At 38.3% G+C, this 20,800-nt stretch overlaps 1 protein-coding gene across 4 annotated transcripts in view; it reads right to left on the bottom strand.

The window, feature by feature from the left end:
• Window positions 1-20,800, bottom strand: part of SLC26A7 (solute carrier family 26 member 7) — a 119,476-nt gene that overhangs the window by 45,947 nt on the left and 52,729 nt on the right. For 3 of the 4 annotated variants that reach the window (XM_058698525.1, XM_058698522.1, XM_058698524.1), the window contains 4 exons: window positions 10,196-10,348; window positions 6,642-6,724; window positions 4,345-4,492; window positions 2,342-2,455 (listed from right to left, as the gene is read on the bottom strand). In XM_058698525.1, coding sequence (XP_058554508.1) covers window positions 2,342-2,455; window positions 4,345-4,492; window positions 6,642-6,724; window positions 10,196-10,348 — 498 coding nt within the window. Of the gene's footprint in view, window positions 1-2,341; window positions 2,456-4,344; window positions 4,493-6,641; window positions 6,725-10,195; window positions 10,349-20,800 lie in introns of those variants that run through there. The other variant, XM_058698526.1, reaches the window with a different exon arrangement.

Raw genomic sequence — 20,800 nt, 5'->3', positions numbered from 1 at the left:
ATAGCCTATTTAAAAAGAAAAACTTTTAAGGCCTTGGCTTCCCCAGTGCCTTCTTCAAATCATGTCAGTTATCAGTTATACCCACATAAACTTAACAGTTGCAGTGTTAAAGGTCTAAAATGACTACCATGGGAAAGCATCTTCGATTTGGGTATGCACATTAAATCAGATTCCTTCTCTGTGCAGTTTAATGGAAATTGTTGAACAGATTGGTGACGGTCTCAACAAGCAGAACAGCATGAAAATAATCTCCTGCTAAGCTTCGTTTATTTCTCTGAAGTTGTGTTTTGTGATTTCTTTCATTTTTTCTGAAGTCCAGAAAAAAGTACCAGGCAGAAAAATAACTCTGAAAAGTCCTTAGAAAAGTTCTGTTGTTCTTATCATTCAAACATGTGGCCTGCAGAACAGAGAAAGGTGCTTCTCCATCCCCACTCCATTAGTTGAGCAACTTTATGCCCAACTTAAATGAAAAAAAAGTCCAAGATTTAAAAATAACTACATGTTTTCTCAATGTATTGTCTCCTTGAGACACTGAATATTTAAAGCTACAGAGATTCATGAGACAGTTTTGTTATTACCAGAATAGTCATTGGAAAAGCAGTAGATGCCTAAGGAAACTCTAGGTATGGTACATACTCAGGGGGAAGACACCTCACAGAGTCTATACCAACCTTCTCTTGTCCATGTGGTGGATGGAGATGCTAACCTACTCAACATCCCCAGCAAGTTGGAGGGGCAGCTTGGAATAGAAACTGCCTTACTGCACACCAATCAAACCAGGATGTTTTAATATTAAAATGTTAAACAAAAGGTTCTGGAAAGATTTTATTCTAATAAAAATATTTAACGATAATAACAACACAGTCAATGAACATTGTTACCAATGAACGAGTATTTATTTAGTGCTCAGGCTTTGGGCTAAGTAAGCATGTATATTTTATACCAAAAAGCATATAATCTTTATAACAAATACTTCAACAGCCAAGCCCAAGTCCAGTTAGGTCAGAAAGGTCACTCAACCACTAGTGGTGAGCCAGAACACAAACAAGTCCAGGCTCTAGAATCCATGCCCTTAGCCACTCACTTTATTTATCTACCTTGAATATGAAGAGCAGAAATTGAATATACGACCCCTCATGAGAAACCAGATGGAAACTAGTAGAGAATCCTAGATTTTGGGGGCACCTGGGAGGCTCAGTTGGTTCAGCATCCAACTCTTGATTTTGGCCCAGGTCACGATCTCATGCATTGTGAGTTTGAGCCCCACTTCGGGCTCCGTGCTGATGGTGTCGAGCCTGCTTGTGACTCTCTCTCTCTGCCCCTTCAGTGCTTCCCTTCCCCCCCACCCCAAAATAAATAAATAAACTTAAAAAAAATTCTCACTCAATTCCAATGCTAAATAAATGTGTATTGTTTTAAAAATGGTTAGCTGTTAATATTAACTTCTTATATTAACATATACATAAATTTTCTTATATGAAATAGTACTTAAAAGTGCAAGAGGTGAGGTGCATCTATCTGGGTTCAAATCCCAGCTCTGGCACTCACGAGCTCTGTGACCTGAGCAAGTTATTTTAACCCTCTTTCCCTCAACTTTCTCGTGTGGAAACTGAGGATAATAATTATGCCTCTTTCACAGAGTTGCCTAAAGGGTTAAATGACTTCACATATAACAAGTATGAGGCGCAGTGCCTGGTACATAACTCAACGCATGCTCCCACCAACACTACCGCCATCGTCATCAAAATCATGGCAACACCTTCATTATCGCCATCGTCAGCTTACTGGTACCCAGCATAATGCCAGGTATACAGCAGGCTGTCCACAAACATTGAATCGATTTCAGTTCCTACAAATGTATGCTGATTGTTTCTTTAGCCTAAAATGTGCACAGATGACTTATTACTCATTTATCTACCTGTACCTCTCTCTAGACAGGAATGTCAGCTTCAAGGACCGATTTTGCCTATAATTGACTTCATTTCATTGAAAGGAAAAATGAACAAAAATGGAAGTTTTTTCAAATGGACTGGTTAGATTAGCCAAAAACAAAATCAGCAGCACCACTAGAGGGAGCTTTATTCAAACGTTGCCAACAGTCAAGCTGCCACCAGTACAGGATTTTTGACTGCTCGCCTAGTCATTCTGCTTCTGGAAGGATCATTCATAAGAGAGACAGACAGACAGACAGACAGACAAACTTTCTCGAAACCAGTTAGAGAAAAAAAAAATTGAAGAAGTGAAAATACGTCCAGGTCTTTAGAGAGAAGCTCAATTTTCCCACTGTCCAAGAGGGAGAGTTACCAGAAGTGCTTTGACCCATTCTGAACAATGAGGTTACCTGCGTCTTTGCCCCTGTGCTGTACAGGCCAGCCGTCCTTCCCATGGCAGCGGCGCTTGGTATGCAGAAGAAAAATGAAGGAATCACGTTGCTGAGGCCGTGGGCCAAAAATTCCTACAAGATGGGTAATAGGAGAATATAGCATTACTCAATCACAATCAACTTTTGGTGACCACAGGTCCATCCTGTCAAAGGATGAGGCTTGTTTGTATCCCATTTCTGTTCTCCCCATTTGTTGTGACTTAACCATCACTGCAAAAATAGCTGACTTTTATAGAGTGCTTACAATGAGCCAGAAGCTGTTGCAAGCATTTTACTCATTTAATGCTTGTAACCACCTTATAGGGAAGTACAAGGATTTATGGTCTCTGTTGCCCATTTCTCCTCCATCTTTTAAGTCACGATGTTCAAGGCTTTTGCCCCCACCACTCCACCAATGACACCCCCAAAGCTAAATCCAGTGGTTAGATCTTACCTACTTGGCCTAAAAGTGGCATCTGAGATAGTTGCTCACTTCCTCCTCCTTAAAGGCTCCTTCTAGGTCCTTCTAGGACCTCACACTCTATTCTCCTCTTATCTCCCTGACCACTCCTTCTCAATTATCTTTATGGTTCCTTCTCACCAAACCAATCACAAGTATGGGAGCATTTCTCTCTCTGATCCTACATATCCAAATATATGCTGACAACTCACAAGTCTACATCTCCAGCCTGGACCACTCTTCTGAACTCCAGACTCATATGGCCAACCCGCTTCTCGGCATTCCATTTGGATGGCTGACAGGTATCCCAAACTTAACTGAATCTGGTTTATTGCTGTCTACCATCCCCAGTCGTGTCCTCCCACATTCTTCCCCACCTCAAGTTCCAGGTGCTTAGGCCAAAAGCATTAGAGTTATTTTTGACTCCTTCCCCTTTTCCCAGACAGCATCCACAACCAATCCATAATCTGTCTACTTCTCGTCTCCAGCACTGCTACATCCAAGTCATCAAGTATCACCTGGATTATTGCAACGGCCTCCTAATGTTACCTGTTTCTGCTCTTGCCAGCCAACAAAACAGACACATATGCCTGTCCCCAGCGAGCCGGCACTCTGATTAGGGGATGCTGACAGTAAACAAGAATAATATGAAAAGCAGAGCAGAGAAGGAAGTGGAAAAATCTGGTGTTTAGATTTTGGTGTACCAAGGAAGGCCTGGGAGGACTGAGATGGGGAAAGACATGGTCTGTGTCATACAGCATTGTGTCCCTTGTTCCTAGACCAGTGCCTGCTGGTACATGGTAGAGCTCAATACACATCCATTAAATGAATAAATCTGCTTTTTTGCAGATGACAAAACTGGGACACAGAAACAATTAAGGGCACATAGTGTCGGAGTGAGATTTAGACACAGGTAATTTGCCATTCTTAACCACTATTCCACAGCTGTCCCTGTCGACCTGTGCAAGAATGTAGGGCCATAAGGCTTGAAAGAAGAAACTAGCACGAGCAGATTCAGAAATAGGATCAATAAAATTTTCATTCTTTGGTATTCTTAGAATAAACCCTTGTACCCTTTAGTTTTTTACTAACAAGAATAAGTAATATTAATGAGCACTGGGTGTTGTATGGAAACCAATTTGACAATAAATTTTATATATTTAAAAAAATAGAAAGGCAAAGAAAAAAAAGAATAAGTAATATTAGTGTTTTTGTTACTTTGAAATTCACGGGTTTTTTTTTAAGTCAGAATGCAACGATAAATATATGTAGATTCCCTCCTAAAATCAAAAAGGACATCAAGATGTCCCTCTTCCTAGGAGAAAAAATGATAAATTATAAACCAACCCATGAGGGCCAGATTTTCAGCTTTCTATGGATGATTTTTGAGATTTTCTGTGTTCTACCCATTACTGTTATACACTTAGGAAAGTGACATTTTTCTTAAGTTCAACATTCTCAGGATCTGAGTAAAGAGTACCATGATACAACAGCTGGGGAGAGGGGCTGGGGTATACTCCACCTGGTTGTCATCAACTGAATATTTGTATTTTTTGGCAGATCCTTGAGCAAGAGCCAGGGAGGCCACGTAGCCGACAAGTGCCACTCCAAAAGCTTCAGTGATTACTGCAGAGAGGACATTCATTGGGGGAGCTCTAGGTGGAGGGATTCTGTGGACAGAAAAACCATGCTGAAGTCATCAACTTTCATGTAATTTCTGTAACAACTTGCAATGAATTCAACTGTGGTAATAATGACTATGAAGTTTACATAGAAAAAGTGAAACACCCGTGTGAAAACCAAGCAGCCTTGCCCTGAGAAGCCCTTTGTTTTCAATATTACTTAGCAGAAAAGCAAAATCACAAGGATCGCCATGGCGACAGCTCCATGCGTCCATGAGGCATTTACGCCCAGGGAATTCAGGTTTTACACTACAGAAACTCTGACTCAAGGAAAATGTTCTGTATCAGAACAAAAGCAAATCTGGAGTGTTCTTTCATTCGAACTTTTCCAAATATTTAATTGGCAGGCGTTAGAGACTGTACTTCCTGCCCTGAGTACTACAGTATTGTACAAACAATGGTTTATTGTGAGCTATAATTCTTGAGCTAATCCCTAACTTCGCCATTGAGTTCATAATTTTAATTATGTTTTTAACTTGATCCTTTCACAGTACACTTCACTATGCATCACATACGTGAAGAAAAATGTGGATAAAGGCTCCATCTACCCTCCGTTGTGAAATACAGGCCACAGTTAGCTGTTTCCCAGTTTTAAAGAACTGTTTAAATTATTTCTTTCAACTAATACCCAGCCATTGTATTACTGTGTTTTGAAAAGCACTTGAGCCAAGGTATCATTGTTGATTTATATCCCTGATGATACTTTGGAAGACTTACTTCCTCTTCAAAAACAAACAAAAAATCCCTCTGGGGAAAAAGTAGGGACAAAAGGGAAGATAATTGATGTTGACTTAATACCTAGCATGAAAGCGGAATGTTCAACCCTTTCAATTAGCAGTTTCATTGTCTACACAACCCTAGACCAAGCGCCACTCATGCACTCTGGCAGAGAAAACATTTTAAGAAAGTTTAGGTAATGCATATAAGTCACAAATCGAATGGTAGAGCTGGGGTTCACCATCTCTTTTCAATGCCACACTCCTTCTATGATTCCTTAAGAGAATGGGTCTAGAAAGGTCATTCAAAATTAAGGAGAAAAAAAGCAGCGGGGGAGAGGCGTGATTTTTTTTTTTTATCCACTAACTGAAGTTTACCCCCAAGAGAAATTGATCTGTAACATTACAGGCCCTAAGATATCTTAATATGATGTACAAAGCATTGCCATTTCAGAGTATATGAATTTCTGTTTTCTAAAAACTGAGCTTGACTAATTATTAACAACAATAAGCTGACCCAAAAGAAACAGTAAGTTGACTTTTGAAGGCGGAAAAGTAGAGAATCCTGTAGAAAACCCAAGATGATTTAAATAATAACCTGTATCTACATAAAGGCTAAAGATAGTTGTTTTTTCTAATTATCTTGATAACCTCTGAGAATTTTTCTATGTTCTTCCATTTTAATGTAATTAGAAACCAAAATTTTGGACTGGAAGATAAAAATACAGAGGACTCAACAACTGTAACTTTGCTGGACATTTATAAACACTGGTGTATATATAGCCCATTAAGAGGGAATAACCCATAACACACCCCTCTCTTCCCTAAGATGTCTTTATGTTCCTTCAGACTATATTTGGATCACGTTTTGCCCTTCAGGGTCAACATTTCACGTTAACCTTCCTCTTAGTGTCCACAGGAAGGCTTTAAGAAACCTTCTCCGCTTTCACCCTCCCTCACCATTATATACCACCTAGGCCTATGTGCGGGGTTATTATTTCAGATGATGCTTCTGTACTTGTACTATGTATGAAGTGAAATAAAAATAGTCATAAGAATATGTGAGTGGAATAGGGAACAATAAATCCCAGGGGTGTGACCATAATTTGAAAATTCAATGCCCTCCTTTTTTCCCCAAATAATATTTTAGTAAATAATTTACAAATCTTTCACCTGAAGTAAGGCTGTATAAGACAGTCATCAACTTCCCTACTAATAGGCAAACAGTTTATGAAGTTACTTTTTCTCCATATGTGTATTATTTCTTCCTATTATTTTCAAACAGAAATTAATTAGAATTTTGTCCTATAGAGAGCCTTTGAAAGAAATGAAATCCATAGCCACCTACCCCAAGTCCTTTCCTTCATCAAAACCAAACAAACCAACAAAAAAGGAAGAAAGAAAGAAAAAGACTACATTACCCTTTTGGAATATGACCAACTACTTCTAATCCATATGTGATTTCCATATTGGTACAATAACAAGCAAATGATGCAGCAATAATCTGTGTGGTTCCATTTGAAAAAAGAAAAAGAAAATTATTACTGGCCTCTCAAACACCTTGAAACTATTTTTAAAAGTAAACATTGTTCACGTGCCCCATGATTGTTAAGAGTCATGTTGCAGTTGCACAGACTTAAAAATTAAGAAAATTTTAAAAATGAAAAAAATCCCTCCGAAATTTGTGAGCACTTGATTTGCAGCCTCAAAAGTTAAATGGCATCCAACAATATGGCTTTTCTAATATCCTTCCTGATGTGTCTATCCAATTACGTCTGATTTTGAAGGGGGACAGAACAGAATATAGGCGTGTATGTGTGTGTACAGATACCACAACCAACCTAAATACCTGTGTCTCAGGACGTGAGGGAATGCCTTGTAACACAGCACGATTTCCCTCCATGACACCAACCTCTCAGGAGTTTGAGATATTGCATTAATATTCCTATATAGGTTAGTTGTCAGCGATGATTGACAGTCTCCTTGGGAAATTTTTAATTTTGAGCTTTCACTATTTCTTGAAGCAAAATATACTAGTTAATAACATGCTGGACTCACTGTTTTTAAAGTCACCTCCATGGAATCTCAGGTGCCCTACACTCTGCTATATGACATATGATAAGCAAGGTCAGGTCTCCTCTGCCTGTGTGCATAATCACCTGTAAAAGGTATGTTCAGAACTCAGTTCAGCCTTTGTTTTTCCTACCATGCCACCCCCATGTTTTCCATCCATTTTCACGTTCTCTTGTCATTCTTCTGATAATTTTAGTAGGTACTAGAAATTTCACATGATTATGGTATCAGTTTAGATCTTATACACGACACTTTTTCTTTTTTGTCAAAAAGAGGCACACCAATTATCTATTTAAAGTGCAAAGTTACCATATACATGGCCAGAAAAAAGGTTTAACAAAACCACACTAGCAAATTAAGGCATATTTGAAAATTAATGCCCAATAATATTATTTTGTAGGGATTTTTCCTGTGTATTTCTGTTCTGTGATGATATTTAACCAAATTTACAGAGGGTTTTAAAACAACAAGTAGACTCACAAAGCAAAACAGCCTTGAGAATGTGTTTAAAAGGCAATAAAACTATGCAGATTATACTGTTAAACATAATAAATATTGTGATATAATAGTGTTTTCTGATGAAGATAGCAGTAGTTAAAAAGTCAGGCCTATTAGGTTAGAATCAGAAGTATTTACGTATTCGAAAATCCCTAAGACAATTAATAAATTTAATTGCTAATAATTTCCAAGAAATATTTACATCAGGTCAGAAAATACTATGAGATATAAAAGAAAATATACCATAGGCACAAAATATTGGTTCCTTCTTGAAACTGGAAGAACACACAAGATGGAGGACTTGTAGCCAATATTAAAATCAAGGAATCTAAGCCGCTGAATTGGCTTCCAGACAACATCTTATTTCCTCACTGTATTTGTTTGACATGATTCAACTTCCTTTATCAGCCAAGTCATTGGTCCCTCTTCAATATTATTTTAGTATTATAGGTGTGTATAAGACATGAACTGCCCTTAGACTTGGGCAACATGGGATACATGTCCAGGCAGGTCCAGTGCTTTAGAGGGTTCTAATCTGGCCCTCCACAACCTGTTGCCCTTCTCATACAAGGAGAGCTTTGTAGGGATGAAGGGATGCGTCCAGCTCACCTGTCCCAGTCTTTCTGGACGGCACTTTGGATACTCAAGAATTGATGATTTCCTGCCCAAATGGCCCATGCCTGCTTTTGGAGTATCTCCCCCAGATTCACCCTCCCAACGTGGCCCATGAAAAGGCCAAGGGACAGTTCTGGTGTGGAAGAGTGAGGATGTTTGGAGTTTAGATAATGGGACAGGAATAGCCACACATATACATACAAATCTCTGTCCCACCTACAGGGGACAGAGTCAGAGGAGGAAGAGGAGGGGCAGGCCAAAGAGCTGGCTGGCTCTCCCCAGGCTACCTTCTTCTGGCAGAACTGGACGGAATGGGAGAATTCTCTATTCTGTTCAAGGTAATCACTGTGGCGTTTTAGTCAAACTAGGAAAACAAAACCTGTTTTCTTTAACACGTTGGTCTATAACTTTTAAGTATTCAGGCCCGAATTAGCACTTTTACCTTGGCTCTTGCAAATATTAGGAGGAACCTTGTGTAAGAATTACCTCTCTCTCTCTCTCTCTCTCTCTCTCTATATATATATATATATATATATATATATATATGGATAAAAGATACTTCTTACTAGTTTTGCATTGAATAAGTAATTTTTTTTTTATTACCAGCTAAAGGGCCTTGTTACCTAAGGTTTGGTTTCAATTTTTTGTTTTCATGCAACTTATGTAGTAATAAAGCTTCCCAAGATATAATAAGATTTCTTAATACTTATAGGACTTTGGAATAAAATGGTATGTTTCACAGTTGTTGCTGTGAAAACTAATAATTATAGTACCCTCCACTTTTATGGCTTATTTGAAATACACACAAACACACACACATTATATTGATCACATATGTTACACGCATCTCCATAAATTATCAGGAGTATAGAATCATCCAAGGTCTAGCTATGGAGAGAGGCCATCCATCTCAGTTCTACAGAAATATGTCATAGTCCTCAGAGAGCTTCCAATGTGCTAAGCTTACATGTTTATGTAAACCTACACCACTTCAGCAATATGAATGAATATTTCAAGAGGTGAAATGATTTGGACACCTCTTGTCCTGTACGTGTATAACCCAAAGACCATTAAAAAACTACAGTCAGTTAATGATAGGTTAGTAGGCTGTGATTGTGCTAATATTTCATTTTCAACTTGTGCTTTGTTTAATTAAGAGTCCTCATTAGAGGCTCTTAAAATTTCAAAATGCAGTTTGTAATGCCATAAACCTTAATGTAAAGCATAATTCATTGCTTTGCCAGGTACAACAATGAAAAATATATTAGAGAACCAGGCCTGGCCCATGAAAATCATGAGTATCCTTTCAATAAAGCAAAATTAGGTCAGCAAAAAAGGTGTTAATAACTCTATCAATCACTAATGGACATTGGTCAACTGATAATACTTCTCTGCATATCATACAGATGCCACATTAGTAGGATGGGGTATCACTTTTTATAGCTTTTAGGGAGAATCATTCCTGAGATCTTCTGAGTCTCACCCTTAGAAATGTCTTCTTATATAAAATCTGAAGCTATATGTTCTATTATTTATGTAAAAAAAAATTACAAGCATATGAGAAATGCTGTGTAAATTGAAAACATGTGTGCCTCCTTTTTTAAAAAGTATGGACTCAAAATGTTTCCTGTTCTTACATTAATGTATAGCCCTGCAAAATTAGCCTGACTTTAATGAGAGACAGGAATAGTTGTGGGTTACTGTAGACAATAGAGTGAACCTCTGCAGGTTACCCCAACAACTGGCAAGCACTGTAAGGCAGAAGGCTAAATGTTGATTTCATACTTACCAAAACTAAATCGACAGGAAGAACAACTTTAATTTTCCTTTTAAATTGTTCATTCAGCTCTTTAACCAGAACAAGCACCACGATGCTCAGCAAGGATAACAGCAGTGCTTCCAGTCGGACAGACTTGATGTTTTCAAAGACATATGCATAGATCTACAGTGATAAGGAAAAATACAAACAAAATTCAGGGTCATCCACAATACACCAACATTGAAATCTGGCTCCAAATGAACTCAGTGATGTTTCACAAAAATATGTTAACGGATGGGGGGGTGGAAACGTGGGATGTAAAGGGTGGCCAGTGCTGATCCAGAGCAAGTACATTTGCATGTACAAAATTGCTTTGCCCTTGATTCTCCCATTAAACTCAGTGTTTGCTCCTTCCTACATAAGGACATGGCTAGAGAGAATGACTCTTCTGAGTCTTTCCCAGGACAATTCAATGGGCAGAGTGCTAAAACTCATTACCTACATGCAGATTCATCAGTAAGAGCAGTAAGGGGACATAGGCTCTTCCTCAAATTTCAGGATCAAACATGCACTCGTACTTTAAATATCTATGGATACATCTGGAGAGTTAATAGCTCTGCATAAGGAGATATTTGCATTTATCTGTGTCTTCCAAATTCTCTCTTGCAAAGATATAGCACTTGTATAATTTTAAAGATTTTAAACAGACCTTAAATGCTTATCTTCAACATGTCCCTTAACTCCTCCTTCTGCTGGATCATGCTATAATTTTTATAAGCTCATTTCTGTTTGTCCACAACAAATTCTTCAAGTCATTTCAGGTGATCTAAATTAGCTTTCACTCTAGCTCACACGCTATTCTCACGGTAGCCCAACTTATTGATTGATACTCTGACCTCTCTTTTTAGTATCTCAAATATAATTTGACCACAACTAAAAACACTGGATCAAAATATTATGTATGTAATGGATCAAAAGAGCTTACATAGACTATGTTCCTTAGCATCTCCTAAAATTCTGCTCAGCAGGTTTCCTAATTACAGGACCCTCTGGTCCAGCGATCAGGAACATACATGAGGGATGTTGTAAAGGAGGTGTAAAGGAGATTCATCAGGCTAGCTGAACCTCAATTCAATATGTTAAATGTTACCATTAACACCGTAACTCTTTCAAATAAATAAGTAAAATAAACTCAGTTAAAATGGAGCCTCACTAAGTGAAAGGGACCAGGGTATAATGTAGGTAATCCAGAATCCCCTTTGTCCACACAGTTTAAAAACAAAACAACAGAAAAAACCAAAACATTACGTGAATGATCAGATACATAAGGAATAATTAGCTTTACCTGTTATCTTTTTCATAGTATTCTATTTTATCCCACACTCTGAGGGTACTATAATCTCATAGTTACCTGCGGTGCAGACAGTATTTTTTCTGTCTCTATGGATGGTAATTGCTCACAGAATTCCTACAGCAAGTGAAGGAGCAGATTCCACTTCCCATAGTCACCCCTTACTCAATGTCAAGGACTAAAATCCAAAATGCTACTCAGTGAAATATTTTCTATAGGAGATGGGGTTAGGGGAATGTTAAAAAAATTTTGTCCAAATACATAGCTTTCTGATGATTAAAGGATAAAATTGAGAATATCATTCAGATGATTTGTCAAGGAAAAACACAAGGATCCAAATGTTTTAAAACAGAGGATTATTCCTTCTGTTTTATGCATGGATGAAAAGTATGCCCTTTTCCAAAGAAGACATCTAGATGGCCAAACAGACACATGAAAAGATGCTCAATGTCAGTCATCATCAGGGAAATACAAATCTAAACCACACTGAGATACCACCTCACACCAGAGTGGCTAAAATGAACAAATCAGGAAACTACAGATGCTGGCGAGGATGTGGAGAAATAGGAACCCTCTTACACTGTTGGTGGGAATGCGAACTGGTGCAGCCGCTCTGGAAAACAGTGTGGAGGCTCCTCAAAAAATTAAAAATAGATCTACCCTATGACCCAGGAATAGCACTGATAGGAATTTATCCAAGGGATACAGGAGTGCTGACTCATAGGGGCATGTGTACCCCAATGCTTAAGGCAGCACTTTCAACAGTAGCCAAATTATGGAAAGGGCCTAAATGTCCATCAGCTGATGAATGGATAAAGAAGGTGTGGTTTACATATACAATGGCATACTACTTGGCAATGAGAAAGAATGAAATCATGCCATTTGCAGCAACGTGGATGGAACTGGAAGGTATTATGCTGAGTGAAGTAAGTCAGTCAGAGAAGGACAGATATCAAATGTTTTCACTCATATGTGGATCCTGAGAAACTTAACAGAAGATCATGGGGGAGGGGAAGGGGAAAAATAGTTACAAACAGAGAGGGAGAGAGGCAAATCATAAGAGACTCTTAAATACAGAGAACAAACTGAGGGTGGACGGGGGTGGTGGGGAGAGGGGAAATGGGTGATGGGCACTGAGGAGGGCACTTGCTGGGATGAGCACTGGGTGTTGTATGTAAGCGATAAACCACAGGAATCTACCCATGGTACATTCCAAGAGCACACTTTACACAGTATGTTAGCCAAGTCGACAATAAATTATATTAAGAAACTAATAATAATAAATTAAAAAAATAAAAAAAATAAAAGTATGCCATGAGAGTGCCTATATAAGAAAGGGGAGAAATTTACTAAACTCCAAGCCATACCAAATTTGCTGTAATGTGCGTTTTGAGAACATGTGTTTGCAGTAATAAAAATGACCACCCCAGAATGAAAGGAATGACAAAACAAAACAAAAACAAAACAAAACAACAAGAACAACAAAAACCAGGGTTTTTATTGTCTGTCTGAGTTAAACTACAACTTGTAGAACAAAGCACATCCCACAAGATGCTCCAGAAGAACATGGGGGCGGGCAAAGTTTTGCTAGAACCAGCATGAAGAACACAACAGAAAAGCAGGCTGATGAGGAGCGTCATCTAATGACTGTCATGTGGACCCACACAAAGAAGTCACAGCTAAAGTCAGCTTGTAGGCAACGAGTGGCATATGGGGACAGAGACAGGAATAGGGATAGGGATACACATATACACACACATACTTACACATATTTACATATGTTCATTTAATGCAAGTCTAGGCATCCTAAGTACACATTAAAATTTCTCATTTCTCATATAAATCCAGTCATCTTAGAATGCTATCACACACTAAGCTTCAGTAGATAAAAATTCCTATTGAAGATCAACTTCACTTCTCAGACCTCTGAGGATCAAAGACAGTTTATATGTGTACAGATAAGTAAATAAGCTATTTTATCACAGCTGACCAAACTGTTTAATAAAATAGGAGTTTAGCTCATTTTGAAACTATAATACTAGTTCTCTAAATGGACCATTTACTATAACTTGACATAAAATGAAAAATATCCTTTTGGGATGAGCACTGCGTGTTGTATGGAAACCGATTTGACAATAAATTTCATATATTGAATAAAAATGAAAAATATCCATATGTATAAACAAATCCATTTTGAGGTATTTTAAAGAATAAAAATAGACTATTCATAATACACCTATTGTTTCTTATGTTCTTTACTGAAGCACTCACTAAACATTTGCGCACACACTCAAATTTATTTATATAATGTGTTTTTATCTGATCTGATCATTCTTAAGGTTTTATTGATGGATTCTCAACTTCTAGAATAGTGTCTGGCTGAGAGACACTAAACAAATATCGTTGAATGAATAAATACTTTGGCCTAATGTAGTAAAAATAATCATAAATCTGTAAAGAGGAGATTTTACTCTGAATAAGCAGAATGACAAAGAGAGGCAAAACCCAGACTCTTCTTTCCTCACCATCAATACCTGATCTACATCATATTAAGGGTATTTGTAGTTATCATTTATTTATTCTGTCAACATGTTTGTGTACAAGGCCTGGGTCTAAATGTTAAAGCTACCATTGCAGTAAATTTCAAGTAATTGATTTTTTGTATCTGCTATCTGATCCCGATAATCAGATTTTTAATAACTCCACTTTTATAAGAATGAAGCAAAATCTAAAGCTAAAAAAAAATTCATATTCAGGATTTAGTTAAGGGGGTCATACCCTTTCAACAGTTTCACATTTATACAACTGTTACTGAAGTTCTGAACAAGGCCCTGTAAAGAAATACTTATAAATCAAGAAAAATCTAAATTATATCCATTTTGTTAAACTTAATAAGGCAAAGAGAAAGATCTTAACTTTTTAGAAATACTAATAGTATTCAAAACTAAATGGACTTTTGGGATGCCTGGGTGTCTCCGTTGGTTAAGCATCTGACTCTTGATTCTGGCTCAGGTCATGTTCTCATGCTTCGTGAGTTTGAGCTCTCATTGGGCTACAGGCTAACAGTATGGAGCCTGCTTAGGATTCACTCTCTCCATCTCTCTCTGTACCTCCCCTGCTTGCACTCGCACTCTCTGTCTCTGTCTCTGTCTCTGTCTCTGTCTCTCTCTCTCTCTCTCTCAAAATAAATAAATGAACATTTTTTTAAAAAATTAAGAAAACACAAACTAAATGGACTTTCTGTGCAATACTCAATTAACCAGAAAATTCTATCAACCAATTAACAGAAAACTCAGTCAACCAAAATATCCTTTTTGCCAGCATTCTGGTTGCTTTAGGTTTTGCAGTAATGAAATCTCCATGACAGAAAAAAAGGATTTTAATGTTTTAAGTATATAATGCTTCATCGACAACTCTTCAGTAGCAGCAATGAGTATATTTCTGAACTATCTACAAAGGGACCACATGGAATATGCTAATATATATTTCTATGCCAAAAAGAATATATAAACCCTTTAGTACTATTATTTGTTGTTCCTGTGCTATTTTTGTGTTAGGAATCTGTCATAAATCACTTTATGTTTCACTACAGAAACAACAGAGTGATAGTACAATCAGCAAACCTTAATAAATCTGTCAGTATGCTACTGTATAACAGGTAGAAAGTACTAATCTGTAATCCACGGGTCTTGATTCCCCCTATATGACTTTGAGTCTATCATTAAGCACAAAACCAAGAATCCGTCTAGAAAAAAATAGTAACATTCATAAATGCTTGCTACCATGTGTTCAGCCTGTGGTCTGAAAACACATGTGGCATTATCTGTGCACAGACATATATTTAAAATCCATCAAGCGCACTTATAAGAGACAGAAGAGAAGAAGACACGAACATAGAGTGGAAGGCTTTGTGGTAACAGAGGCACAGTGTGGTGTGATGCATCCAGGAGCCAAGGAATGTGCAGAGCCACCAGAAGCTGGAAGACAAGGAAGGTTTCCCCCTAGAATGTATGGGTTCTAGGTTCCCCCTAGAACCTCCAGAGAGAGCATGGCCAGGCTAATGTCTTGATTTTGGACTTCTGGACTCCAGGAATGTGAGAATAGATTTCTGTGGTTAAGCCACCAGGTTCCTGGTAAACTGCAATAGTTTTCACAGGACACTAACATAGTTATCAAGTCAAACGCTTCTCATTGCTGAGACAACTCAAAGAGGGTGTCAGGGACTCAGCTGTGCTCCCCTAAAATTCATAAGCTGAGGCCCTAACCTCCAGTACCTCATAATGTGACTATACACGGAAAGAGGGCCTTTAAAGAGGTAATTACATGAAAATGGGGCCATTAGCATGGGCCCTAGTCCAATCTGACTGGTGTCCTTATAAAAGGAGGAGATGAGGACATACAGAGACACCAGCGATATGCACGCACAGAGGGAAGACCAGGTGAAGAAGCAAGAGGGTGGCCATCCGCAAGCCAAGGAGAGAGGCCCCAGAGGAAACCACCTGTCCTGGCATCTTGATGATTGATGTCCAGCCTCCAGAGCTGTGAGAAAACCCACGTTTGTTGTTTGATCCATCTAACTGTGGCGGCTTGTTACAGGTGCCCTGGCAGCCTGCCACAGAGGTATGCGTGACTCAGATCTTTTCCCTTTGGAACTTCATATATACCCTAGTTAATCACCCTCTCTTCCAGTTAACTAAGATAGAAGTATTTTTAAGACAGAAAGTGAAACTAAACAGAAAGCTTTAGTAACAATCACTACATGATTAATACCATTAAGAGAGACAGCCAGCTGATGTAAGCATCTCTCCCAGATAACAAGGCATGGCGGATAGCTGTGGTAAGGATCTCAACAAAAGTGCCTAACAAAGGCAGTATTTAGAAGACACTTGTCAGAGCCCCAAAGGCCTCAATAATCAAGCAGCTGAACAGACTCATTCTGTAGATGTGGAAATCTAGGCTGTAAAGATTCATGACTTACTAGGTGACTTGGCTTGCAAGTGACAGAGTCGGGGCTGCGATGCAGATGCCCCAAAGCCTAGACCAGCCCATTTACCAGTTTACCAGTGACTCACTCACTACTCCTCTCTTCCAGTCCAGCATACAATTTTTCCAAACTTTCCTGGTGCTTCCTGTTTTCCTTGGAATGGCAACACCACCCCTTTGAAGGGGAGACCACCATGGCACATGCAGTCTTTGATTTTGGTTGTTAGTGGTGGGATGTCGAGGTACCTGGCCGCAACTCAGGCAAACCAACCCTTCTCACTCCTGGCCCTGCATCTTTGACATCAGTAGCAGAATCATGCAAGGCAAGTGAGAAAGCCTTCCAACTTGATTCTAAAAGCTGCGAGTACAGGGACCACGACTGTTTTTTCTTAACATATGCATATCTGGTGAAAGTCTCCTTGCATCCATACAGTGCATTCACCTTAACTCCTTCTTACCACCCTAAATGGAGAGGAATTTTCACATTTTTGTTATCACAAGCGATGTGGGGAGGGAAACTTGTGGGAGAAAGAATGGGAGAGACTGTTTCAATATCATCACTTTCTAGAAGAGTGGGAGAATTAACATTTCTAGGCACGAGGCTAGCCATCTTATGTGCAATGACTCATTTAACTTCCCAATTAATAAAAGGTGAGTCTTATCATTTCTCCTTCACTTGTCACGTTACCCACATTCAATTACACAACCTGGCTTCCTTCATTAACATTATCTGAGATGATTCTGTTCACCAGTCTGCCTATTCCTGCCCTACTTCCTGCCCTTTCAGTATTTCAATAAAACTCCATGGGAACAGGAATATTATTTTTCAAAGGCATCCTCAATGCCTATCAGGCAGTTAGTTAATATTTACTAAGGAAATCAATTCTAGTGGTTCTTGACTCAAGGATGCACACTAATCTCTTCCCATCCACGTGTAGTTTGGAAAATCTCCCCAGATTAGTCTGTTGAACATTTTTGATTTTGAAGCCTCACACTTAGTCCAACTCTCCCATCTGGCAGGTGACGAGACTGAAGTCTGCTGTCAGCCCTGGCTTTTTTTTTTTTTTTTTTTCTGACTTTTGTTCTTAAAGTCAGCTTTCACCTCCTTGGGACCTTTAAACATGACCTACAATTGCCCAGACATGCCCTCTCCCTGCTCCAACTCACTTTCAACTTTATTATGTTTGAATCCCACCTCTAAGCAGATATAGATTTTGCTTAGGGATCCCTAAAGCCATCTCCAATCCCTCCAAAATTGATGCTGGTACTCGTTCTCCCTGTTCTTAAGAATTTGATGTCTCCTATAAACTTTGCCTGCATATCATTATATCATTAAACATTTTGAGATAAGCATTGTTAAATCAAATGCCTCAAATCCCTCTACATCCTAAAGTAGCACAAACAGAAAAACAACGGAAATATGAAGCTGAAAATTTAACCCTAGGCTGTATTTTCATGAGGACAAACAAGACCTCAAAAGGAAGAAAGAAAACACAGCACTCTATTATTTTTTACATAATTATATGCAGACTTCTCATCAATAAGTGCTTCTCACACTGGGCATAAATCCATTCAGTATTGCTTTAAGGGATAAATGAAGTCTGCAACCAAAACGTGAACTAGGGGAAGTATGGTGTGTTAGACACGAGAGACAACATTGGGTACACGAAACTCACAACATGCACAACCAAGCTTGCCACAGCCCAGGTGGCATCCAGCCATCGCTTGTTTAGAACACTAAGTTTAAGTTGAATTACTTGAGCATGGATTTTGGACTGCTGCATTTTTTAGTAAATTGTGGGGGATAGAGAGGGCTTAACCCAAGATGGTCGCGTGGCAAAAACAGTTGCCCTCTGCTTGAGAATTGTAAAGCAACCTTTGTTGCAAATACCCATATAATTGTTCTGTACCCAAGTTAAACCTGCCACATTTTCTATCCCCTGCATCGCTGACTGAATCAAGCTGCAGATGAACATTCATTTTCTTTCCCTTCAATTTATTCTGTCCATTTTTCAGAGTATGTTGAACATCCCTGCAATTCACAATAGACATGTCACAATAACTGCAGAGAAAACATAGGCTTTCATAAACCACCAAAGTGTGTTCTTGATTCAGAATTCCCAGAGGGCTTAGGTCTTCAAAGTAGATTTATTCTCCACATATAAACCTCATTTGTACATATTTAATTGTGATCTTATTCTCTATTTAAAAAAAAAAAAGTTTCATTGGCTCCGATTTCCTTCTGACGTTTCTATCCCATTTCATTAACATTCTTGGTTCCTGCTTTGCAGCCTTCAGGGATGTTCACACTAGAAAAGTGCTTCGCTTGTACTTCAGGGATGGGGGCAGGGATGAAACTGCTTTTCAGTTTTGAAACTCCTCATATTTAAGGAAGGAAATAAAAACTTCCAAAAAGGGTAGTTGAATATATTGCCAAGCTTGACTTGTGCTCTCTGGTTTAATGTGCAGAACTGTACGTAATTATTTAGAACAGTACTCATATAAAGCCATGCCAGTGAAACTAACTTTGCCAAATTTATCATATGTTGCTACAGGCCGAGACACTGGCGCCATCTCAAAGAAATCCACATGTGCTAATATGAACTAGGAATTTTTGTAATTTTTATTGTGCCTTTTGGGGAAACATCCTTTCTAATAAAAGGATACATTATCATTTCTCAGTTAAAAAAATTTATTCTAGAGAAGAATTAAACTTTCCCTCTTATCTGTTTGGGGAACGAACTATCAGTCAAATATTTGAATCTTAAGAACAACAGGAATGAAACAATGTAACTGGTGAGCCAGAGTCGCAAGACAGAATTGACCTTTGTAATCTTATTGCTTCTGCTTAGTTTTAAATATATTCCAGCAGTGTTTATAATTTATTAAGCGAGTTTATAACTGTTGGGGATGGTGAGCTGAATAGATGGAAATATTTTTCAATGAAAATAAACTAAAAAACAGAATTTCTTCAATTCTGATGACTAACCCTTATTAAGAGCAGATACAGTTTTTTTTAAAGTTTTATAAATTTCGAAGTCATATTTCTAAGTTGCAAAAAGAGAAGTAAGTTTGTTTTACTATTTAGCTTTGATTATTTGAGTCCTCTGCAGATTATAGGAAAAGTATCTATTACTATTCTATTATTATTAATAGATAACAGTATATATTACATAAGTAGCACTTTAAAAAAAATCTTAGTTATATCCAATATGCATTACTAGTATAAAGATAATGGCTTCTATTTAATGAACACTTATTATATTCCAGAAATTTCATTTAGGGAATGACTCCCAATAGGTATAATTATCACCAATTTACAGAGCAGGAGCCAAAGATACTTAGTCATTTGGTCAAAGCCAGAGTTCTGATCTGAATCTGGGCTTTTAAAATTCTAAAGTTCTTTCTCCTGTTGCCTCTTTCTAAGGAAAAGAAAAGATAGATCAATTAGTGTCTACTTGATTGTATGGGCCCTAATAAAATCACCAGAGCTAAAAGTTAAATCAGAGAAAAAAACTGGTATTTACCCACTCCTTTAAAGATCATTAAGAAACAGCCATAATTTAAATTCATTAGAAGTATATGAATTTAGAGATAAAACTTGCAGAACAAAGGGAAAAGTAAAGCATTATGTGTGAAGGGATTTAGGAAGGCAAAAAAAAAAAAAAAAAAGACGAATTAGGACTAATTCCATCCACTTATTATTGGAAATATAGGAGCATCATAATAGTGTTCCAGAGGATCCATTTGCATAGAAAGACCCTAGAAATTCCAAGGCACTCAAAAAGCTTTAGTGGGGTTTAACACTTCTGGGAGAGCCCCTCATCTTACGAAGCTGGGTAACAGTTTTCAGGTAGAAGAGAAAAAGTGGTCTAACTATTGAGCTTAGCTAGCATTGGTCGCATGTGATCTACAGACACAGAAAACGGAAATGCATTAGGGCAGATCTCCTTCTTAAGACCTGCCAGAGACCTTTCCTATAATCTGACAGGGCAGAAGTGAGCACGGTACCAGCACCTGTATCTGATTCAAATTGTTCTCTAAAAGTGTTCTGCATGGGGCGCCTGGGTCTGTTGGTTAAGGGTCTGACTTTGGCTCGGGTCATGATCTCAGGGTTGATAAGTTCGAGTCCCACACGGGGCTCTGCACTGTTAGTGCAGAGCCGGCTTGGGATTCTCTGTCTCTGTCTCTGTCTCTGTCTCTCTCTCTCTCTGCCCCCTCCTCCACTTGCACTCTCTCTCTCTCTCAAAATAAATAAACTTACAAAAATAAAAATAAAAATGTTCTGCTGAGGCAAGAAC

This window comes from Neofelis nebulosa, chromosome 14 (genome assembly GCF_028018385.1).
Source record: "Neofelis nebulosa isolate mNeoNeb1 chromosome 14, mNeoNeb1.pri, whole genome shotgun sequence".
Lineage (NCBI taxonomy): Eukaryota > Metazoa > Chordata > Mammalia > Carnivora > Felidae > Neofelis > Neofelis nebulosa.
Note: the sequence above shows the minus strand (reverse complement) of the source record. Positions and strands in the feature narration are given on the sequence as shown.